The sequence below is a fragment of the Oratosquilla oratoria genome, chromosome 1, assembly GCF_046742065.1.
Source record: "Oratosquilla oratoria isolate Oo_2021 chromosome 1, ASM4674206v1, whole genome shotgun sequence".
In the NCBI taxonomy this organism is placed as follows: domain Eukaryota; kingdom Metazoa; phylum Arthropoda; class Malacostraca; order Stomatopoda; family Squillidae; genus Oratosquilla; species Oratosquilla oratoria.
Genome location: NC_134777.1, coordinates 115578924 through 115597938, shown reverse-complemented (window position 1 = coordinate 115597938; position 19015 = coordinate 115578924). Strand labels below are relative to the sequence as shown.

Here is a 19015-nt window from a genome sequence, read left to right as displayed (position 1 = left end):
TTCTTGATGTGGAATACACTACATAAAATTTCCAAGATTTTGTTATTAAATTCTGTCCCATTATCTGAAACTAAGATGTTAGGTGTAGTAAAGTTACAGATTATCTGGTCATAGATTACGGAAGCAATAGTTTCAGCTTTCTTATTGATAATTAATGGGTTGTAATATACAAAATCTTGAAAAATAATCAATAACAACAAATAGGTATTTAAAGCCGTTCTCGGACATCGGTAATTCTAATGTATCCATGTGAACTCTTTCCCAAGGTTTCTGTGGAATGGGATAGGTGAGTATAGGAGCAGGTTTTGGTGTATTTCCCTTCACCTTTACACATTTTACACACTTTTCTATATAATCATATATAGTTTTCTTCATACCTAGCCAAAAGTATTTAAGTTGTGCTTGTCTATAAGTTTTATCCTTTCCAGGATGTGAACTACAATCACTATCATGAAGTAACTTCAATATCTCATTTACCAGAGTTTGTGGTATAACGAACTGATTTACTTGACCTCTAGAAATATCCTTCCCATTTACTAATGTTTTCCTATACAAAATTCCATTAATCAAATGAAATTCCTCTATCTTATACCCCTTTGGTAGCTTTGGAGGATCTCCTCTTGGGTTCATCAAATACTTGATTATTGAATCACATGTCTCATCATCTCTCTGTTCTCTTATTAGCATTTCTTCATCTAAAGTTACTAATTCTTCTATACTACAAACAAAATTAATCAACCCAGTCCCAGTCATTGGTTGACTAATGTTTCTAGAAAGTGGATCTGCTACATTCCTTCTACCCGGAATATATTCAAATTGAACCTCATAGCACTGTAGTATCGCAAACCATCTAGCAAGTCTGCCTCTAAGATTCTTATCCTTAAATAAGTTCTGAATAGCTGTGTGATCAGTCCAAACTCTGATGGGATACCCTAGTATCATATCCCTAAAACTTTCTAAAGAATAAATTACTGCTAAAGTTTCTCTTTCTGTTATAGAATAGTTTCTCTCCGCACTATTACAAAGTCTGGATGTGTAAGCTATAGGTTTCAAAGTTCCATTTCTCTCTTGCATGAATATGCCTCCTAATCCTATGTCAGACGCATCAGTACAAAGAATGAATTCTTTTTCATAGTCGGGAAAAATTAAAATAGGTGAACTCGTGAGTTTATCTTTCAACTTGTCAAAAGCTTGCTGTTGTACAGGTCCCCATATGAACTTTGAGTCCTTTCTTAACAATGAACTTAGTGGATTAGCAATGTCAGCATACCTTTAAATGAATTTTCTATAATATCCTGTTAATCCCAAAAAGCTCCTAACCTTGTCTACATTGGTCGGAACTGGAAAATTCTTGACAGCGTCAACCTTTGAATTTACTGTACTCAGTCCGTGTCTGTCTATCTTATGTCCTAAGTAAATGACACTGTCTTGCAAGAACTTACATTTTTCAAGTTTTACTTTTAACCCTGCTTCTCCTAGTCTTGAGAATATCAAATCTAATTTCTTAAAGTGCTCCACTGCAGTCTGAGAAACTATTAAAATGTCATCTAGAAATACACTGGCAGTGTTTCCTAACAATCCATCTAGAATAGTATTCATTAATCTCATGTAAGTTAATGAACTATTACATAACCCAAATGGCATTCTCTTGAACTCATAATGTCCTGTTGTAGTAGAAAATGCTGTAAACTCTCTTGAATCTTCATGCAATTCTATTTGCCAAAAAGCTGATTTGATATCTATAGTACTAAAATATCTATTCTCAGTTCCCAAACTTCTCAAAATGTCACCGATAATGGGTAACGGTAACCTGTCACGAATGGTGTGCTTATTCAATTCCCTGCAATCAATAACTGGTCGCATAGTTCCATCAGACTTTGGTACTAAGATCAACGGAAAATTCCACTCACTTTTACTATGTTCAATAATATCCTGTGATAACATTTCAGTGATGAGTTTATCTACTACAGCTAATTTAGAGTGAGGAACTCTGTAGGCTGGTATGTAGACAGGTTGTGTTCCTGGTTATAACTTATTGTGATGTTTTAAAACAGTTGTTTTGCCTAAGGCGTCCCCCGGCAAAGCAATTGCTTTTTTATGTTTCATAAGCAAAGCAAATAAAGCTTCATCCAACTCAGGGCAATTAGTTGATTGTAATAATTATTTATATCTATTTCTTAAGTCTATTTCTTCTTGAACTGAACAAATTGATGAAGTTGGTAATTCTATCTTCTCACTAGTCTCATTTAAAATCTTAAAAGGTTTAGTACACAGCTGAATGCATCCTATTTGTGTACCTTTCTTTAAAACTATCTCTTTATTCATAGTATTAATTACTAATACTTCTACTCTGTTCTTATTTGTCTTATAAATCCCTGAGTCCCACTTCAATCCTTTAATTTTAACTGATTCTGGGACTGTAATTATTTCAGAGTCTACATCGATTCCTTTCAAACACACTTCAACCTTACTAATTGACATGGGATGTAACAATGTCGACCTTGTTACTCCGCAATCTGCAATTATCAAGGATTCTGTGGTTGATAATATAGTAATCTCTGAGATTTCCTGAACTTCTGAGTTGGGTTCACAAGTTGCTTTACTTTCTGTAGGGTTGGACCGCTCGGCCTCGCTATCTAGGATAGAAATGTTATCTAAGGATTCATTGATTCCTGTCACTGGTATTAAGTCTGGTTGATTTAAGAATGGGATTAACTGTGACTTCACTAAAATTCCTAAGTCAGCAGGACAAATTACCATGTTTTCTTTTCTCATAGTTGCAAATCCTATCAATAAATCTCCTGGAAAAACAGACTCTTCTACCACTATCACTGGTATGTACAAATATTCATTTGTATATAAGGCAACTTCTAGCTCAACCTTACCTAATGTTTTTAACTGATTTCCAGTTACACCTTGCAATGTTTAACGGATTGGTTCCAACATTTTCACTCCTGGGTCCAACTGGTTTAAAACTTTACTAGTAATTACATTAACTACAGACCCTGTATCAATAAATATTTGAATAGGCATATTGAACACTTTACCCGCAATGAGAGGTCCTACAGAAGTTTTACCAACAGTAATTATCAGTTTGTCAGTTTCTTTCATCTCTCTTGCATTCCCATGTTTAACACAATAACGCCTATCGGTATATATATGGGGAGGTCTGAAATTGTTTATTCTGTGTCTGGGGATTTTCCTCTTAGCCCTGGGGGTACCCGAAAATTCCGGCACTCATGAGTTCTATGACCTATTCTATTATGATAAATACAGAATGGAGGGTTCCTACATTGATACTCATTGTGACCTTCGTATTTGCAATTTCTGCAAATAATCCCATAAAAACATTCTTGTGCTTTGTGTCCCCATGTATTACAATTAAAACATAGGATTCTGGTATCCCTATCCCTAGATGGACTTCTAGCATGTCGCTTATGTCCTACTTCGGTTTTCTTAAAATCTCTAGAGTTCCTATATTGGCTTTGTTGATTTATAGGCATTACATATGGGTTTATAGTTCTGGTCTCACTGTATCCTTGAAGAAGATAATCTACTTCTCCTAAACTTATATTTGATTTTAGATCCTTGTACAGCCTTTCTGCTGTTAAGTCATCAGAATTCTTTGCCAATAAGCTAAATGTAATCAATTTGATTACCTGTGAGATTTTCATCTCACTAGATCTTTCTATCCAGTCTGAATCTTTCAAGATAGAATTCATGTCTTTTGACCATCTATCTAATCTAGCTAAGTACTCTGTGTCAGTTTCACTTGTCCTAACTTCCTTAATCATTTTTACCAATGACCTAATAGGATCCTGATCACATTTGGACATGAAATGTTTGAGGAAGGCCTTTTTGTAATTATCATATTGATTAATTTCTTCCATTTGCTGGAAGTTAATGACAAACCTGGCCCTTCCATGCTCTGGATCTATATTCTCCTTGAGAATCTCTATCTTACGGTTCTCATTAGTAATGTTTTTACTCACTATAAGAGTGTCTATTAAATTAAGAAATTTGTTTACACCATATGTGTTAGACTCTCCTGTGAATTTTGGAATATTTGTGTTTGAGGTGTGAATTTCGTGTCTCAACACGTTAGAATTCTGAGGGGTACTCATACTAATACCTTGCTTTATCCTGGCTGCTTGCGATGTCACTTCGTAATGTCAACTTCTGTCTTGACGTCCTTCTACGGCCTTGTCATTCGTCAGCGACGTTGTTTCTCAGCTCCATCACACACTCTGCCTTGAAGACCGCCTTGTAGATGATGATCACCTTGAAGAATCTTGAAGAATGCTTGTTCCAATCGTAGTAGTTACTTGAAGTTGTAGATTTCTCTCGTAGTCGTCCTTGGAACAGATGCACTCTTGATTTTGGTTGTCTTGTTCCCGTAGACTTCCTCACACCAGTTCTTCGTTCACCAGTTTATCTAGCACCACTTCTCTTCGGAGGTGTTTAACACTCAGTTCGTCGCACCGCTGTTCACCACTTTCACCTCCCTTTATAGTCACTGTCACCACTGTCAGACCTCTCCCTCTATTCTGTTAGTAGTCACTTAATTTCCCCTCACGTCTTTTATTATAAGTTTTCCAGTAGTTTTCCAGTACTTTTTAAGTAGTAGGCCCCATGCCTAGTTTCCTTTAGTCTCGCTAGTTTCCAAGTTCATTAGGCCCCATGCCTAGTTCTTGTCATGTACTTCAAATCAGTTCTGGGGTAAATAAATTGTACTTTTCTTCTTTCACTGTAATTTCACAGTCTTGTTACACTCAGGATCTCTCTCTCTCGTCTCCCACATCGTCTCCCGAGATCCCCGTATCCTACGCTAAGCTACCTTCGTCTGACGTCACTAATTTTTCTAATCCAATCTCCTCTGACTTCTCAAATAAATGTCACTCCTTATGGGCGTGACTTTGAATTCATGCACCAATAATTTTTCCTCCTTCTCCACCTTTCCTCCAATCCGGAAAGCCATTGCAATGCCACTAGCAATATCGTTTACCTCAGCATTAGTCAAACAAAGCTAACCTGCGCTTACAGAGTTTTGATTACATCATCGATTATAAAACAGTCACCTCCGTTGGTGTTTACATAGACATAACGTCGCCTCAATGTTATCAAACAGCAGGCGAGCAGGCGTCGAGTCTGAATTGTTGACTCAGCATTCTAATGCCCTAGTGTTTCCCAAGCTCATTTCCATTCGTACAACTACCGGCCTCTTACAATGGGTGATCCCCAAATTTAAAGAAAAGGTCTTAGTGACTCAACTCCTCAACTTGGTCACAGCCGTAGGCAGCGTGATTCCTGGTGGTTCAGGTGTTTTTTTTTCAGTTGAGGAGGAGAAAAAGGAGGAGGAGGAGGAGGAAGTGAAGGAGGAAAACAAGGAGAAAGAAGAGGAGGAAGAAAAGGAAGAGGAATAAGAGGAAGAGGAGGAAGAAGAAGGGGAGGAGGTAAAAGAAGAGGAGGAAAAGGAGAGGAGGAATAGAAGTAGGAGGAAGTGAAAAAGCTGTCGTCTTTGAAAGTAGCGGTTGTTTAAATTTCTTCGATTTTTGACAGTTGCTGTTGATCGTTTCTCGTCGTTAGTGGGTCGGGACACATATGAACTGAGCGAATGCGAGACTAGCACGCTTTGAGAGTACGCCACCAGCACACTGAGTTAAGGCCATAAGGTTACAAGATATGATAAGACGCTATTAAAGTTGCAACTTCACTTAGTTTTTCGAATACTAGTTTATAGATTGTAGGAAACAGGATTAATGATGTTCCAGTAGGAATGGATACAAAATTCGTAATAGAAAAGAAAGTGTATTTTTTTTTGTATAAATTATTCAACAAAAAGTTTGTCATCACAGTGGTAACAAGGTATTATGTAAAAGGTTATTTGAGCCTTTTCACATCAGGACAGAGGAACTTGACATAGGTGCTCCTCCAGACACCTGTAACACCTGTCGTCGTAGAAGGAGGAGCCCCACAAAATTGCTGGAGGGTGAGCACAAGGTCGACTCTCAGTGGTAAGGCACCTGTTGAGGTGGGAGTGGGTGAGGTGGGAGTGGGTGAGGTGGGAGTGGGTGAGGTGGGAGTGGGTGAGGTGGGTGTGGTGGGTGGTGTTTTGGGGCCTTGCACACGTGCTTTCCCAGACACATGTCGAAGCAGCACTTGTCGGCGCCACCGCAGCTGCCGTCGTTGGAGCAGGTGACGGGGGGTCCGGTCAAGGTCCTGACGGGTGGGCAGACGGGTCGAACGGGTGGACAGACTCCGGGCTTGACTGTCAAAACAGAAAAAAGACGGGTTATAAGACGGAATGGAAGATTTGGGTACATCTCATGTCGTAGGACATGCCCCGATGTTCTTCATGTCATTGTTTGTTTCGAGTGTGACACTCACCAGCTAGTGGTCCTGGAGGCTGGTTTTCACCCTCGCAGCAGTAGGCCTGTTCCTTGGGCGTCTTGCACCAGTAGCGGCAAGAAGCGCTGGAGGCAGGGATCGATGCCGCCATCACAAGGGCGCACATAAGGACGACTGGAGTATGCATCTAAAGGAAACAGATAAGCACTCGTTACATTTCTTAGGAGTAAGACAACCACGAAAGGATACGGGCCATCTTTTTGTATATAGGTATATATGCACACGTATACACAAAAATTGCACTTTTCCCCTTTATAAGAGGGGTGGCCCATCACCCATCCGTTTCCTTCTGAATTTTGTTAACCTTAGTATTTCAAATAAATGAGATCGTTTTCTACGTTATTTCAGGAGATATCTACGTACGTAACAAAATAAATAGTCGGGTAAGAATGAAGTACATGTATGCCTTGGCTGAACACCTCGTTTGTAAAGGGGTATATAGATAGATAGACAGAAAAATAGCCATGCAGTTTAGATAAACCATGGTAAAACTCACCTCGCTTTATTGGGATGCGCCGAGGGCAGTGGACATGTGTGTCTCGACCTGGAGCTGGGTTGGAAGTGATGGCTGAGCTCGTCCGCAGCCGCTTAAGTAGTGAGTAGCTCCATCAGGGCCCCGGGAATTTCCCTTCGAGTTTTGAGTGTTTTTTTTTCTGCGCCTGACCCAACTTGAAGGAAGATATATCCTCGGTCGACTGTAGTTCGAGTACACTTCTCCTCGACTGGTTTCTGAAAAACTTTGCGCAACTTTTGGAACAATGCTCAGGTAGTCGCCCGGTCTTTGGTCAGTTCCCCCGACCCCCCGGTCTCTCGGTAATGACATCAAGTGGTTTCACCCTTTCTCTCCGGTAAACGTACTGTATAGACATATGTATGTATGTATGTGTGTGTGTGTGTGTGTGTGTGTGTGTGTGTGTGTGTGACTGTGTGTGTGTATGTGTGTGTATGTGTGTGTGTGTGTGTGTGTGTGTGTGTGTGTGTTTGTGTGTGTGTGTGTGTGTGTGTGTGCGTGTGTGTTTATGTGTATGTGTGCATGTGATTCACCATGGTCTTGGATCACGTGTTGCATTCGTGATCCAAGACCATGAATCAGCGCGTGTGTGTGAATGTGTATGCGTGTGTGTGGGCGCATAAATTGAGCTTTGGAAGTATTGTTGCTAAACTAACGCATGTTTATAAACATAAGCACATCGGGCGAATTTATTAAAACATGTAGTCCTTCTGTAACAGAGCGTTTTCCTCCAATTGTTCCGTAACGCAGTCTTGCACACACGGAAGTTCCGCTCATTCTAGGGACGGGATTGACGTCACAGGAAGATCAGGTAGCAGCAGTTCACCCGAATAACCTTATTGTACGGGACCGAAGAATCCCTCGGTGGCTGCGAACGATGGCCGAGTCGGACCAGAGACTACATCGAAGCTGTCCTCCTCGTCCTCCTCTTCCTTCTTCCTTCTCCTCCTTCTCTTCCTCCTCCCCTTCTCCTCTTCTTCTTCCTTCTCCTCCCCTTTCTCTTCTTCCTCCTCCTCCTCCTCGTCTGTGATCCCGTCTGTATCCATTTGTCTGTCAGTCTGTCTCCTTGTTGTCTCCTCCTCCTCCTCTTTGTTCTACTCCTTCTGTGCTCTCGTCTATTTGTATTCGTTTGTCTGTCAGGTCTGTCTGTCTCTATGTCTGTTTACTGTCCCCTCCTCCTGTCTGTTCTACTTCTGCGCTCTCGCCTTCTCTGTCAGTCCTTCTGTCTGTCTGCTTGCTTGTCCTAGTTGTCTGCAATCCTGGATTCTTCCTGTCTACCTTTCTCATATACTTCCATATCCTATCTTCCCCGTCCCTCTTTCTTCTGTCTATATAGATTTCTCCGTCCCTCCCTCTCACCTGCCTGTCTGGCAGTCTGTCTGTTCCCACTTGTTTGTCTGTCTGGTCTTTCTTTTGTCTCTCAATCTCTTTTTCATTTATTTTTTACTTTATTTCCCACTTTCTTCTTGTCCTGTTCCTGCTATAGAGAAATGACTAAATCAGAAGATAACTGTGTCTTTAAGATTATCAGACACCGTATTGGAATTTGAAACATGTAGAATCCCATTCCATGCAATTGATAACCTTCCCAACATAGCCTTGAGACTTCCAGTACCTTTAGCAAAGCTACCAACCCATTTTGCATTACACTAAAGTATATAATAGGGTTGAAGAACGGGAAGATGATGGCGGTGTGCATGACTTGAATGCAACCGATGTCAGGTTTGTTTTTGTTAATACTAGGAAATTTGATTCACCTGCAGGAGAGATCGGATACCGAAAAAAGGAACAGCCGATCTCAGAATGGTAGTCCTTTTCGTTATCCGAGTGATGTTGCCTCAAGAGTAGTTGGTTACAATAAACTGAAATAACCTTTCATCAAAGTGTCTTTATTGTTATGGGGTGTAGTTTACCAGCGTTTCTATCCTACTGGGCAATACCGCGTCGCTGTCTGTCGTGCGACTTTTCAACAAATGAGAATTCTATATCGGGAATGTAGTACAGATGATGACCTGTTCGAAAAAGCCGCGTTCTCTTGTGCCTCGCTTATTGTCAAGTCACGGCGTACTTACCCAGCCCATACAATAACGTCACTGTGACTGCGTCGGCCGTTCCGCCGTCCTCAACCTCATCCAAAACACGAAGGTGGTTGGGGATTCCCTTGTGCGCAACTTGAGGAGTAGACGCTTTCTTTTCCGAAAAGATCTTTAATAGAAAGAGGTAATTAGTAAGGAGATTTGTGTTAATATAATGACCTTCGTTATTAGGTGCAAATTGTATTTGAAGAAAAAATGTAGATAATTGCAATGAACACTTTTTATGCAGAATACGTAATGTTTGCATAATAAAGAGTAATTGGAAGAGAAAACAGGAAGAGAGGGAACAAAGACCAAAGCCAAAGGATCTAATAGCTTTTTAGATCGTAAGCGTAATATTCAACATTGCGATATTGTCAAAACAAAACGACGAGTTCTCTCGAAGAGGTTAATCATGTCTTACCATTATGTTGACATAGTGAATAAGACAACGAAGATGGTATTGTAAACATGAGAAATTAACCAGCTGTGCAACATGTTGTGATATGAACAGTCATATAAATCAACATGTACAATACCTCTCAGAAAACACGTCGATACCTGGAGATAGACATGATCTCCAAGTGGTTAAGATTTGAAAACATCACATATTGGATAATCCAGTGATGCCCACTATAGTTAACTCAGTAACATACTAACCAGGGTTAAAAAAGAAAAAAAAAACAGGAAACAGACTACATATACTAGAAGATGTGTATGATTGGTCACTGGATTGACCTTTGATGTGAATTGTTCATTGACCTTCATACCCCTCAAGTTCAAGGTCCAAGTAAGGATTAAAGCACTTTGGTTGGAGAAGTTTGACATGTGTTCGAGGTAAGGTAACTTGCAAACGTCCATTTCTTAACCTTGTTCCTCACACGTTAAAGACACCGTACCTCTGCTGGAGAAGGGAGAATCATCCTAGGAAACTTGATTACAACGAGAAGATACATCTGTGTAAACAACAACGGACGTCTCAGTGACAACGTATTAGTTTCCTTCATTGGATATATAAAGTGTTTTTATTTTCTTATTTAACTACTAGAAGGCTGAGGATAATACGATCACAATAGAAAGACGTGGTATCGAGGAAAGCGTCCAAGTGAGAGTTATATAACCTTACGCCGCGGTGCATTTCTGAGAAACAAGTTGGGCAACCTGGGGTTCTCGTCCGGGAGGAGGGGGCCGCGGTGGAGTCCCGGCTCTCAGGTGGAGCGAGGAGTGGCTATATAAGCGCCGGCCGTCCCGCTCTCCCATCATTTCCAACACGCTTCCACTGCACCAGCGGACCCAAAGAGATCGAGGTGGGTTTGACTATGGGTTGTCTGGTATACATTGTGGGTAACTATGTTCTACGGAATATACAAGGAAGGGTGATTATCTTAAGTAGTGTTTGCTCATCCTTCTTCTAGTAGCTTTCCGACCTAAACTCAAAAGACACTACGACACAAGTAACTTTCATGTGTATTCACATCCATTCACTCTCGCAAATCAATATAGAATGTAACAAAATATCATCGATAACACAAACAGTGAAATATTATGATAAACCTTCATTGTTTCTTCCAGATGCATACTCCAGTCGTCCTTATGTGCGCCCTCGTGATGGCGGTATCGATCCCTGCCTCCAGCGCTTCTTGCCGCTACTGGTGCAAGACGCCCGAGGGACAGGCCTACTGCTGCGAGGGCGACAACCAGGCTCCAGGACTACTAGCTGGTGAGTGTCAGAATCGAAACAAACAATAACATGAAGAACATCGGGGCATGGCCTGCGACATGAGATGTACCCAAATCTTCCATTCCGTCTTATAACCCGTCTTTTTTCTATTTTGACAGTCAAGCCCGGAGTCTGTCCTCCCGTTCGGCCCGTCTGCCCACCTGTCAGGTCCTTCTCCGGACCCCCCGTCACCTGCTCCAACGACGGCAGCTGCGGTGGCCCCGACAAGTGCTGCTTCGACAGGTGTCTGGGAGAGCACGTGTGCAAGGCCCCTGAACACCACCTACCTCACATACGTCATCCACTCCCACCTCAACAGGTGCCTTACCACTGAGAGTCGACCTTGTGCTCACCCTCCAGCAACTTCGTGTGGCTCCTCTACCACCTATTCCTACGACGACAGGTGTCTGGAGGAGCACCTGTGTCAAGTTCCTTTGTCCTCCTTTGAAAAAGCTCATAAAACCTTTTACATAATACCTTGTTACCACTGTGATGACAAACTATTTGTTGAGTAATTTATACAAAAATAAAATACACTTTGTTTTCTATTTCGAATTTTGTATCCATTCCTACTGGAACATCATTAATCCTGTTCCCTACATTGATAAACAAGTCTTCGAAAAACTAGGTGAATTTGCAATTTTGATATCGTCTTATCATATCTTATAACCTTATGGCCTTAACTGAGTGTGCTGGTGGCATACTCTGAAGCGTGCAGGTCTCACGTTCGCTCAGTTGTATCTGTGTCCATTACCCACTGACGACGAGAAATGATATACAACAATAACAACTCTCAATAACCGAAGAAGAATGATGAACGACCGCTACTTTGAGAGGCGACAGGTCTTTCAGTTCCTCCTTCTCCTATGTCTTCTCCTCTTTTCCTTGTAATAAGTATGCCGCTCAGGCAAGGGTTCGAATCCCAGTAGGAGAGTTTACTATTACCATATCTCATAGTAACACACAAACTTGTCGGAAGACTAGCGTACATAAAAAACAAAAACAAATGCAATACAGTACATAATACGCCTGCGCGAATGCCCTTGGTAGAGCCATTGGATCGTCCTCTAAGTCGTTTTATTTTGTCGGGTCAGCGCGGAGCAATGGTTCGGTCTTTTGTTTATAATAAGTAAACCGCTTAGGCGAGGTTTTGAGTCCCAGTAGGAAAGTCTATTAATTCCATATGTCATAGTGACTCACAAAATTGGTTGAAGACTAGCCTGCATAAAGAATTTGATGCAATACAGTACATAATGCGCCTAAGCGAATGCCCTCGGTGGAGCGACTGGTTCGTGATCTGAGTCGTTCCGTTTTTTAGGGTCATCGTAGCATAAGGGTACGGTCTTTACCTTATAATAAGCAAACCGCTAAGGCAAGGATTCGAATTCCAGTATGAGAGTGTATTTACTCTATATATCATAGAGACACATGAATATATATATATATATATATATATATATATATATATATATAATATATATATATATATATATATATATATATATATATATATATATATATATATATATATATATATATTTTAACACCCATAAAAATTACAACACTGTTAAAAACTGGTTGATTAAAAATGTACCTGTTTGTAGTTTGGCTGTGTTTATAGTGTACTTTGCAAAAAATTGTAACTTTGATTATATTGGTCAAACAGGCAAGGATTTAGAATTGAGGATAAACCAATATAAATATGACATCAGAACAGGGCAAGCTTCAAGTGGGTTGTTTGTGCATTTAAGGGACTTTGATCATTGCATTGATTTGCATAACACAAATAAAATTATCTTAAGTAAGGACATTAAGGAGAGAAATATCATAGAATTATGTTATATTAAAGCTTCATTTGAGAACAATATGAATATGAGTATGGGAATGTATAAATTAGACAACTTTATAACAAACAAATTGTCGACAGTGGCTGGGTCGAATATCCGGCAGTGTTGAGCGAGTAAGGCCACAATGGACCTGTCCCAATTCCCCCTAATATATTTGTATAATTTTTTTATATATATTACCACTGTTTTCTTACTTTGCACCTTTGAAAATGTCTTAAATACACGAAAACGTTCGGTCACCTTTCAATTTATTTTCCAAGTGGTTTTATTACAAATTTTGTGAATCACGTTTTTTTGTGATTTATCTAGACACACACACACACATACACACACACACACACACACACACACACACACACACACACACACACACACACACACACACACACACACACACACACACACACACACACACACACACACACACACACACACACACACACACACACACACACACATACACACACACACACACACACACACACACATATACACACACACACACACACACACACACACACACACACACACACACACACACACACACACACACACACACACACACACACACACACACTCGGTGGCACAGTTGGTAGAACGATGAACTACTAGCATGGTGGTGCGCGTAGTGCTTGGTTCGAATCCTGCCCAGGGCCGAAATTAATTTCGGTACAGCTGCGCTTCGGGTCGTTACTCTGACTCTCGTGGGTGGGGAGTTGGGTGTGTGTGTGTGTGAAAGGTCATAGCATTACCCATAGATCGGACCTACGAGCTCTGAGCTCTCTTCCAGGAGGGAAATAGCTGTCGATCACGAGTCGAACACGTGATCCAAAAGACCAAGTGAATACACACACACACACACACACACACACACACACACACACACACACACACACACACACACACACACACACACACACACACACACACACACACACACACACACACACACACACACACACACACACACACACACACACACACACACAGATATATATATATATATATATATTCTAGCTGCCACCAAGCGGTTTTATTCAGCTAGGTAAGAGCATCCCACCAGTAATTCTTATTCAACGTTCAGAGAACCCACACGCAGTCGCTTTATCAGAAGTATTATGAGAATACTGCTCTAACACTTCAATGTGCAGTCTTGAAGAACTAAGTTATGGGCAATGGCAGGTAATTTTCTTCGGCTGATGGGACGTTTACCGGAGAGAAAGGGTGAAACCACTTCTCCTGGTGTTACCGGGAGACCGGGGGGTCGGGGGAGCAGACCAAAGACCGGGCGACTACCGGAGCATTGTTGCAAAAGTTGCGCAAAGTGTTTCGGAAACCGGTCGAGGAGAAGAACTCGAACTACAGTGGACCGTGGAGATCTTTTCTACGAAGTTGGGTCACACAAGGAAACAAACATGCTAAACTCGTAGGGAAATCCCCGGGGCCCTGGTGGAGCTACTCACTACTTAAGCGGCTATGAACGAGCTCATCCATCACTTCCAGCCCAGCTCCAGGTCGAGACACACACGTCCACTGCCCGCGGCTCATCCCTAAGAAACCAAGGTGAGTTTTGCCATTATTTATCGATCTATCTATATACCAAAAGGTTTCTTCCCCTTTATAGATAAGGTAGCCAGCCAAAACATGAATCTACCCCGCTACACGTTCTGGAAAGACATGCAACCGTAGTTCCCAGACTATTTAATTGATTGCGTACATAGATGTCTCCTGAAATAACGTAGAAAACAACCTCATTGATTTGAAATTCCTAAGTTAAAATAATTCGAAAGGAAATACATGGGTGATGGGCCACCCCTCTTATAAGTGGGAAAAGGGCAATTTTGTGTATACATATATATATATATATATATATATATATATATATATATATATATATACATATATATATTTACATAACTCCCAGGAATTGTAACGAGTGATTATCTGTTTCTTCTAGATGCATACTCCAGTTGTCCTTATGTGCGCCCTCGTGATGGCGATATCGATCCCTGCCTCCAGCGCTTCTTGCCGCTACTGGTGCAAGACGCCCGAGGGACAGGCCTACTGCTGCGAGGGCGACAACCAGCCTCCAGGACCACTAGCTGGTGAGTGTCACATTCGAAACAAACACTGAGGCACATGGGGACATGGCCTGCGACATGAGATATACCCAAATCTTCCATTCCGTCTGAGAAACCGTCTTTTTTCTGTTGACAGTCAAGCCGGGGTTCTGTCCCCTCGTGCGACCCGTCTGCCCACCCGTCAGGTCCTTCCCCGGACCCCCCGTCACCTGCTCCAACGACGGCAGCTGCGGTGGTGCCGACAAGTGCTGCTTCGACAGATGTCTGGGAGAGCATGTGTGCAAGGCCCCCGAACACCACCCACCGCACCCACCTCACCCATTGCCGCCTCACCCACTTCCACCTCACCCGGTGCCCTACCACTGAGAGTCGACCTTGTACCCTCCAGCAGCTTAGTGGGGCTCCTCCGCTACCTGTTCCAACGACGACAGGTGCTACAGGTGTCTAGGAGAGCACGTGTTCTAAGTTCCTCTGCCATATGGTGATCGCACATAGAAGAAACTGACATGTGTGATATTCTGTTTGGATCTTAATTATAGATGATGTAATTGTTTGAAAAAAAATACATATCTATTGTTTTATAGTAATTTGTTTTATGTCTATCACTGACCGTAATCGTACCTCATTCGATGTATAAAAAAAAAAAAAAAAAAAAAATCGGCTGTTAAATCATCAGTATGACTGGCGGATCAGAAACTCATTCAATCTATCAAATCAGCCATCCTGAGTCCACTGCTGAACAAAGTCCTTCATAGCATTCCATGATTCACACGACCGCGCCAACATCTGTCACGTCACTCCTGTAAACTTCTCTATCTCGTCTCTCCACCTTCTGTCTGGTCTCCCTCTTCCACGCTTCACATCTCGCGGCGTCTACTCAGTAACACACTTGCTCCATCGCTCACCAGTTGTTCGCACCAACTCACCTGCCCAATTCCACTTTCTCTCTTTTACCGCCTCCACAACATTTCTCACTCTAGTCTGCTCTCTCACCCAACTTGCTCTCTTTCGATCTCACAGCGTTATTCCCATCATTGATCTCTCCATTCTACTCTGTGGAGTCCTTAGCTTTGTTTCCATTGCCTTCGTTAGTTTACAAGTCTCACACCCGTAGACTATTGCTGATAGAATGCATTGATTGTAAACTTTACGTTTCATTATATTTACCAAACACTTTCCAACCAATTGTAATACGTCTTTTTATTTCATTACCATGATCTTTCGTCACTTTCACCATCTGGCTTAAATAATTATACTCTTCAACTTCTTCAAAACTCTCACCATTGATTAAAGCCTCTTTACTTTGAACTTTCGTGTTGAACATTACTCTCGTTTTACTCTTATTAATTTTTACACCTACTTTGAGGCTTTCTTTGTTCAGATCACTCAGCATATCTTGCAAGTCTTCTGCTCTTTCTGAAATAAGAATAATGTTATCCGCAAATCTTAGCTGTTTCAAATATTCACTATTAATCTTCAAACTTTTCTCTTCCAAACTCAACATTCTGAATATATCTTCCAAACAAGCTGTAAATAATTTGGGATGAAATGTTATCGCCTTGCCGTACTCCTTTCTCGATCTTGATCTTTTCTGCATCTTTATGTAGTCGAATTATGGTAGTACCTTTCGCATAAATCTTTTCCTTTCAATCTGTTCGTTTGTACCCTGCTTGCGTAACGAGTTTAGTATTACTATTTGTTCTACCGAGTCAAAGACTTTCTCGTAATCTACAAATGCTAAACAGAGAGGTATAAAGTATTCTGTCGTTTTCTCGATTAGTTGGTTCATCGCCTGCAAATGGTCTAAAGTCGAATATTTGCTCCTAAAGCCTGCCTGTTCTCTCGGTTGGTTTCCATCTAAAACTTGACTTAGTCTATGTGTAAGGATCTTGAAAAATATCTTATATACATTTCATAGCAGGCTAAACGGTCGATAGTTACTAAGGTCCTTTTGGTCGCCTTTTTTTATGAAAAAAAAAAAAACACTATAGCATTAAACCATGATTCAGGAACGCTTTCTTGACGCAAACACTGGGTGTACAACAGAGTCAACCTAATATGAACTTCTTTCCCTTCATCTTTCAACAGATCTATCGGTAAACCATCTTCCCCAGGTGCTTTTCCTCGTTTCATATTTTTAGAGCAAATTCTACTTCTTCCTTCGTAATCTCTGGTACATTACTAACGTCTGAGTCCCCCCTTTTCCCTGTCCCCAAGTGTACCCCTCTTAGATAGATATATCCTCACACTCTACACTATGTATCATTCTGCTGAAGAGGACCATAGATAGTGGTCGAAATATACAGATTTTCTATCCAACTTATCTCATTCTCCGACAGTGAGTCAACAAGTCTCATATATATATATATATATATATATATATATATATGTATGTATGAATTTATGTATATGTGTATATACATATATATATATATATATGTGTATATGTATGTATATATGTATGTATATATATGTATATATATATATTATATATATATATATATATATATATATATATATATATATATTGCTGGTAACCACTAAGGAAATGAGAATTACTGTTTTCTTCCGATTTCCTTAGTGGTTACCAGCAAAATGTGTGGATCACGTGTTCTTTATAATGATCTTTCTGCATATATATATATATATATATATATATATATATATATATATATATATATATACTCGTCTATATATATATGTGTGTGTGTGTGTGTGTGTGTGTGTTTGTGTGTGTGTGTGTGTGTGTGTGTGTGTGTGTGTGTGTGTGTGTGTGTGTGTGTTGTCGAAGATCTTAAACCATGTATTCTGATGTACTCTCATCCTTTACGATCACAAATGATGGTTTAGAGGTTTACTAATACCCTTTGTTGTCATCGTAAAAACTCGCAGTTGAACAAGAAGCAGATTAGTCTTAAGAGCCTCGTTGTCAAAATATATATGACAAAACATATATAAAAGGAACGATTCAAAAGAAGAATTATTATAAAATATTTATTTGGCAATTAGATGTTATCTTCCCGTCAAAAGAGAAGAAACTTATTCATAAAACCTAGACAATCAACAAAATCAATGTTAACAATGATGATGACCGGATGGGTAAAATCGAAATACACAAAACACTTAGAAGACCTTTACATGACGTCCTTTAGTGGTACAATCCATGGCCATGCTGAACTGAAGAGATAGAAAAGAAGAATGATTTAGTTATTTCTCCAAGTTGTTAATAGCCATTGCAATTGTTAAAGCAAAGTATGCATTTGTAGGTGTAAAGTTATCCTCTGAATACTTACGGTGGTCGCAGCAGTCGTAGTCGTTGTGGTAATCATTCTTGCAATAGTACTTGCAGTGTCCAAAGTGGCCACCGTGGATTCCTCCACCCACGCCGCCGCGGAAACCACCGTGAACGCTTCCACCGAGACCTCCGAAGCCTCCAGTCACATGGTGGACTCCTCCAAAGCCACCATGACTTCCGTGATGATGACCCACACCGTAGGGTCTGCGATTGTGGAGTCCAGCCTGGGTAATTCCAAGAACCAATAAAACTACCAGTGCTGTAGCGTAGGATTTCATCTGTTGGGTGCAAAACGTCAAGGTTCTTTAATCTCTGCAAGGGGATCTAACAACATAGCACATTTAGAACTTTCAGAGTACGAAATTGGGAGAACGGAAGCAAAGATAATAAGCTTACCCCAATTTTTTTTTTTTTTTTTTACAACTTTGATATCCTGAATATTGACATAAGTATTAACAGCTTGAGAGGATAAAGGAGTTATTGTTCATTATCGAATATTTTTCAACTTTACCTTGAGCTTGGTCGGTACGCGTGGGGAGCTTCGAGCGTATCGCTGGCAGTGGCTGAGGTGAGAGTGAGAATCTCATGGTCGCCGCGGTGTTTATATAGCGAGCTGCCTCTGTCCCATCTCTCGGGAGTTCCCCGTTCTTTATCCCGGGCATTATCCCGGGCATGGGAATGAGTCGGGTATTTCCAAAGTTAGGATGAGTTGCAATGATTCTATTCCTTTTCTTTTTGGAGTTTTGCAGACTTCTTGCACATGTCTGATAAAAAGAAATAAAGAATATACATGAAATATTAATGCGTTCAAGTAGAGGAAATATGTCATAAAGAATTGGGTCGTTCTAGGATTGACGTCATCAGCCAAGTTTTACAAGGCATTAAACTTAAAAAGCGTTTCACGGGCTGCTGACTTTTATTATGGAACTGCGTGATATGGGGAAGTTTGAAAAGAAAATAGGTACTAAATCTATTTATCATTAAATGTGTCCAGGCTAGTTTGTGGAAATTTTTAACCCCGTCTGTTCTATATTAAGTTTGTTATATTTCTGTGGCAGTGGTGAAAAAACAAACAAAC

The 19015-nt window shown here is 40.7% G+C and overlaps 4 protein-coding genes across 4 annotated transcripts; 2 read left to right on the top strand and 2 right to left on the bottom strand.

Moving 5' to 3' along the window:
* Nucleotides 1-5660: 5660 nt before the first annotated feature.
* On the bottom strand, nt 5661-6970 carry LOC143031129 (uncharacterized). The gene is made up of 3 exons (XM_076194615.1): nt 6905-6970; nt 6388-6535; nt 5661-6268 (listed from the first exon to the last, which is right to left on the bottom strand). Exons 2-3 carry the CDS (start codon nt 6533-6535, stop codon nt 6009-6011), a joined length of 408 nt encoding a protein of 135 aa, XP_076050730.1. The 5' UTR covers nt 6905-6970; the 3' UTR covers nt 5661-6008.
* Nucleotides 6971-10257: 3287 nt separating this feature from the next.
* On the top strand, nt 10258-11269 carry LOC143031167 (uncharacterized). The gene is made up of 3 exons (XM_076194693.1): nt 10258-10301; nt 10567-10714; nt 10834-11269. Exons 2-3 carry the CDS (start codon nt 10567-10569, stop codon nt 11046-11048), a joined length of 363 nt encoding a protein of 120 aa, XP_076050808.1. The 5' UTR covers nt 10258-10301; the 3' UTR covers nt 11049-11269.
* A 2793-nt stretch (nt 11270-14062) lies between these two features.
* Nucleotides 14063-15225, top strand: LOC143025024 (uncharacterized). Its single transcript, XM_076184635.1, has 3 exons — nt 14063-14124; nt 14519-14666; nt 14779-15225. The coding sequence occupies exons 2-3, from the start codon at nt 14519-14521 to the stop codon at nt 15006-15008; spliced, it is 378 nt and encodes a 125-aa protein (XP_076040750.1). The 5' UTR covers nt 14063-14124; the 3' UTR covers nt 15009-15225.
* Nucleotides 15226-17622: 2397 nt separating this feature from the next.
* LOC143031123 (uncharacterized) lies at nt 17623-18555 on the bottom strand. Its single transcript, XM_076194603.1, has 3 exons — nt 18449-18555; nt 17936-18215; nt 17623-17819 (listed from the first exon to the last, which is right to left on the bottom strand). Exons 2-3 carry the CDS (start codon nt 18213-18215, stop codon nt 17791-17793), a joined length of 309 nt encoding a protein of 102 aa, XP_076050718.1. The 5' UTR covers nt 18449-18555; the 3' UTR covers nt 17623-17790.
* Nucleotides 18556-19015: the final 460 nt, after the last annotated feature.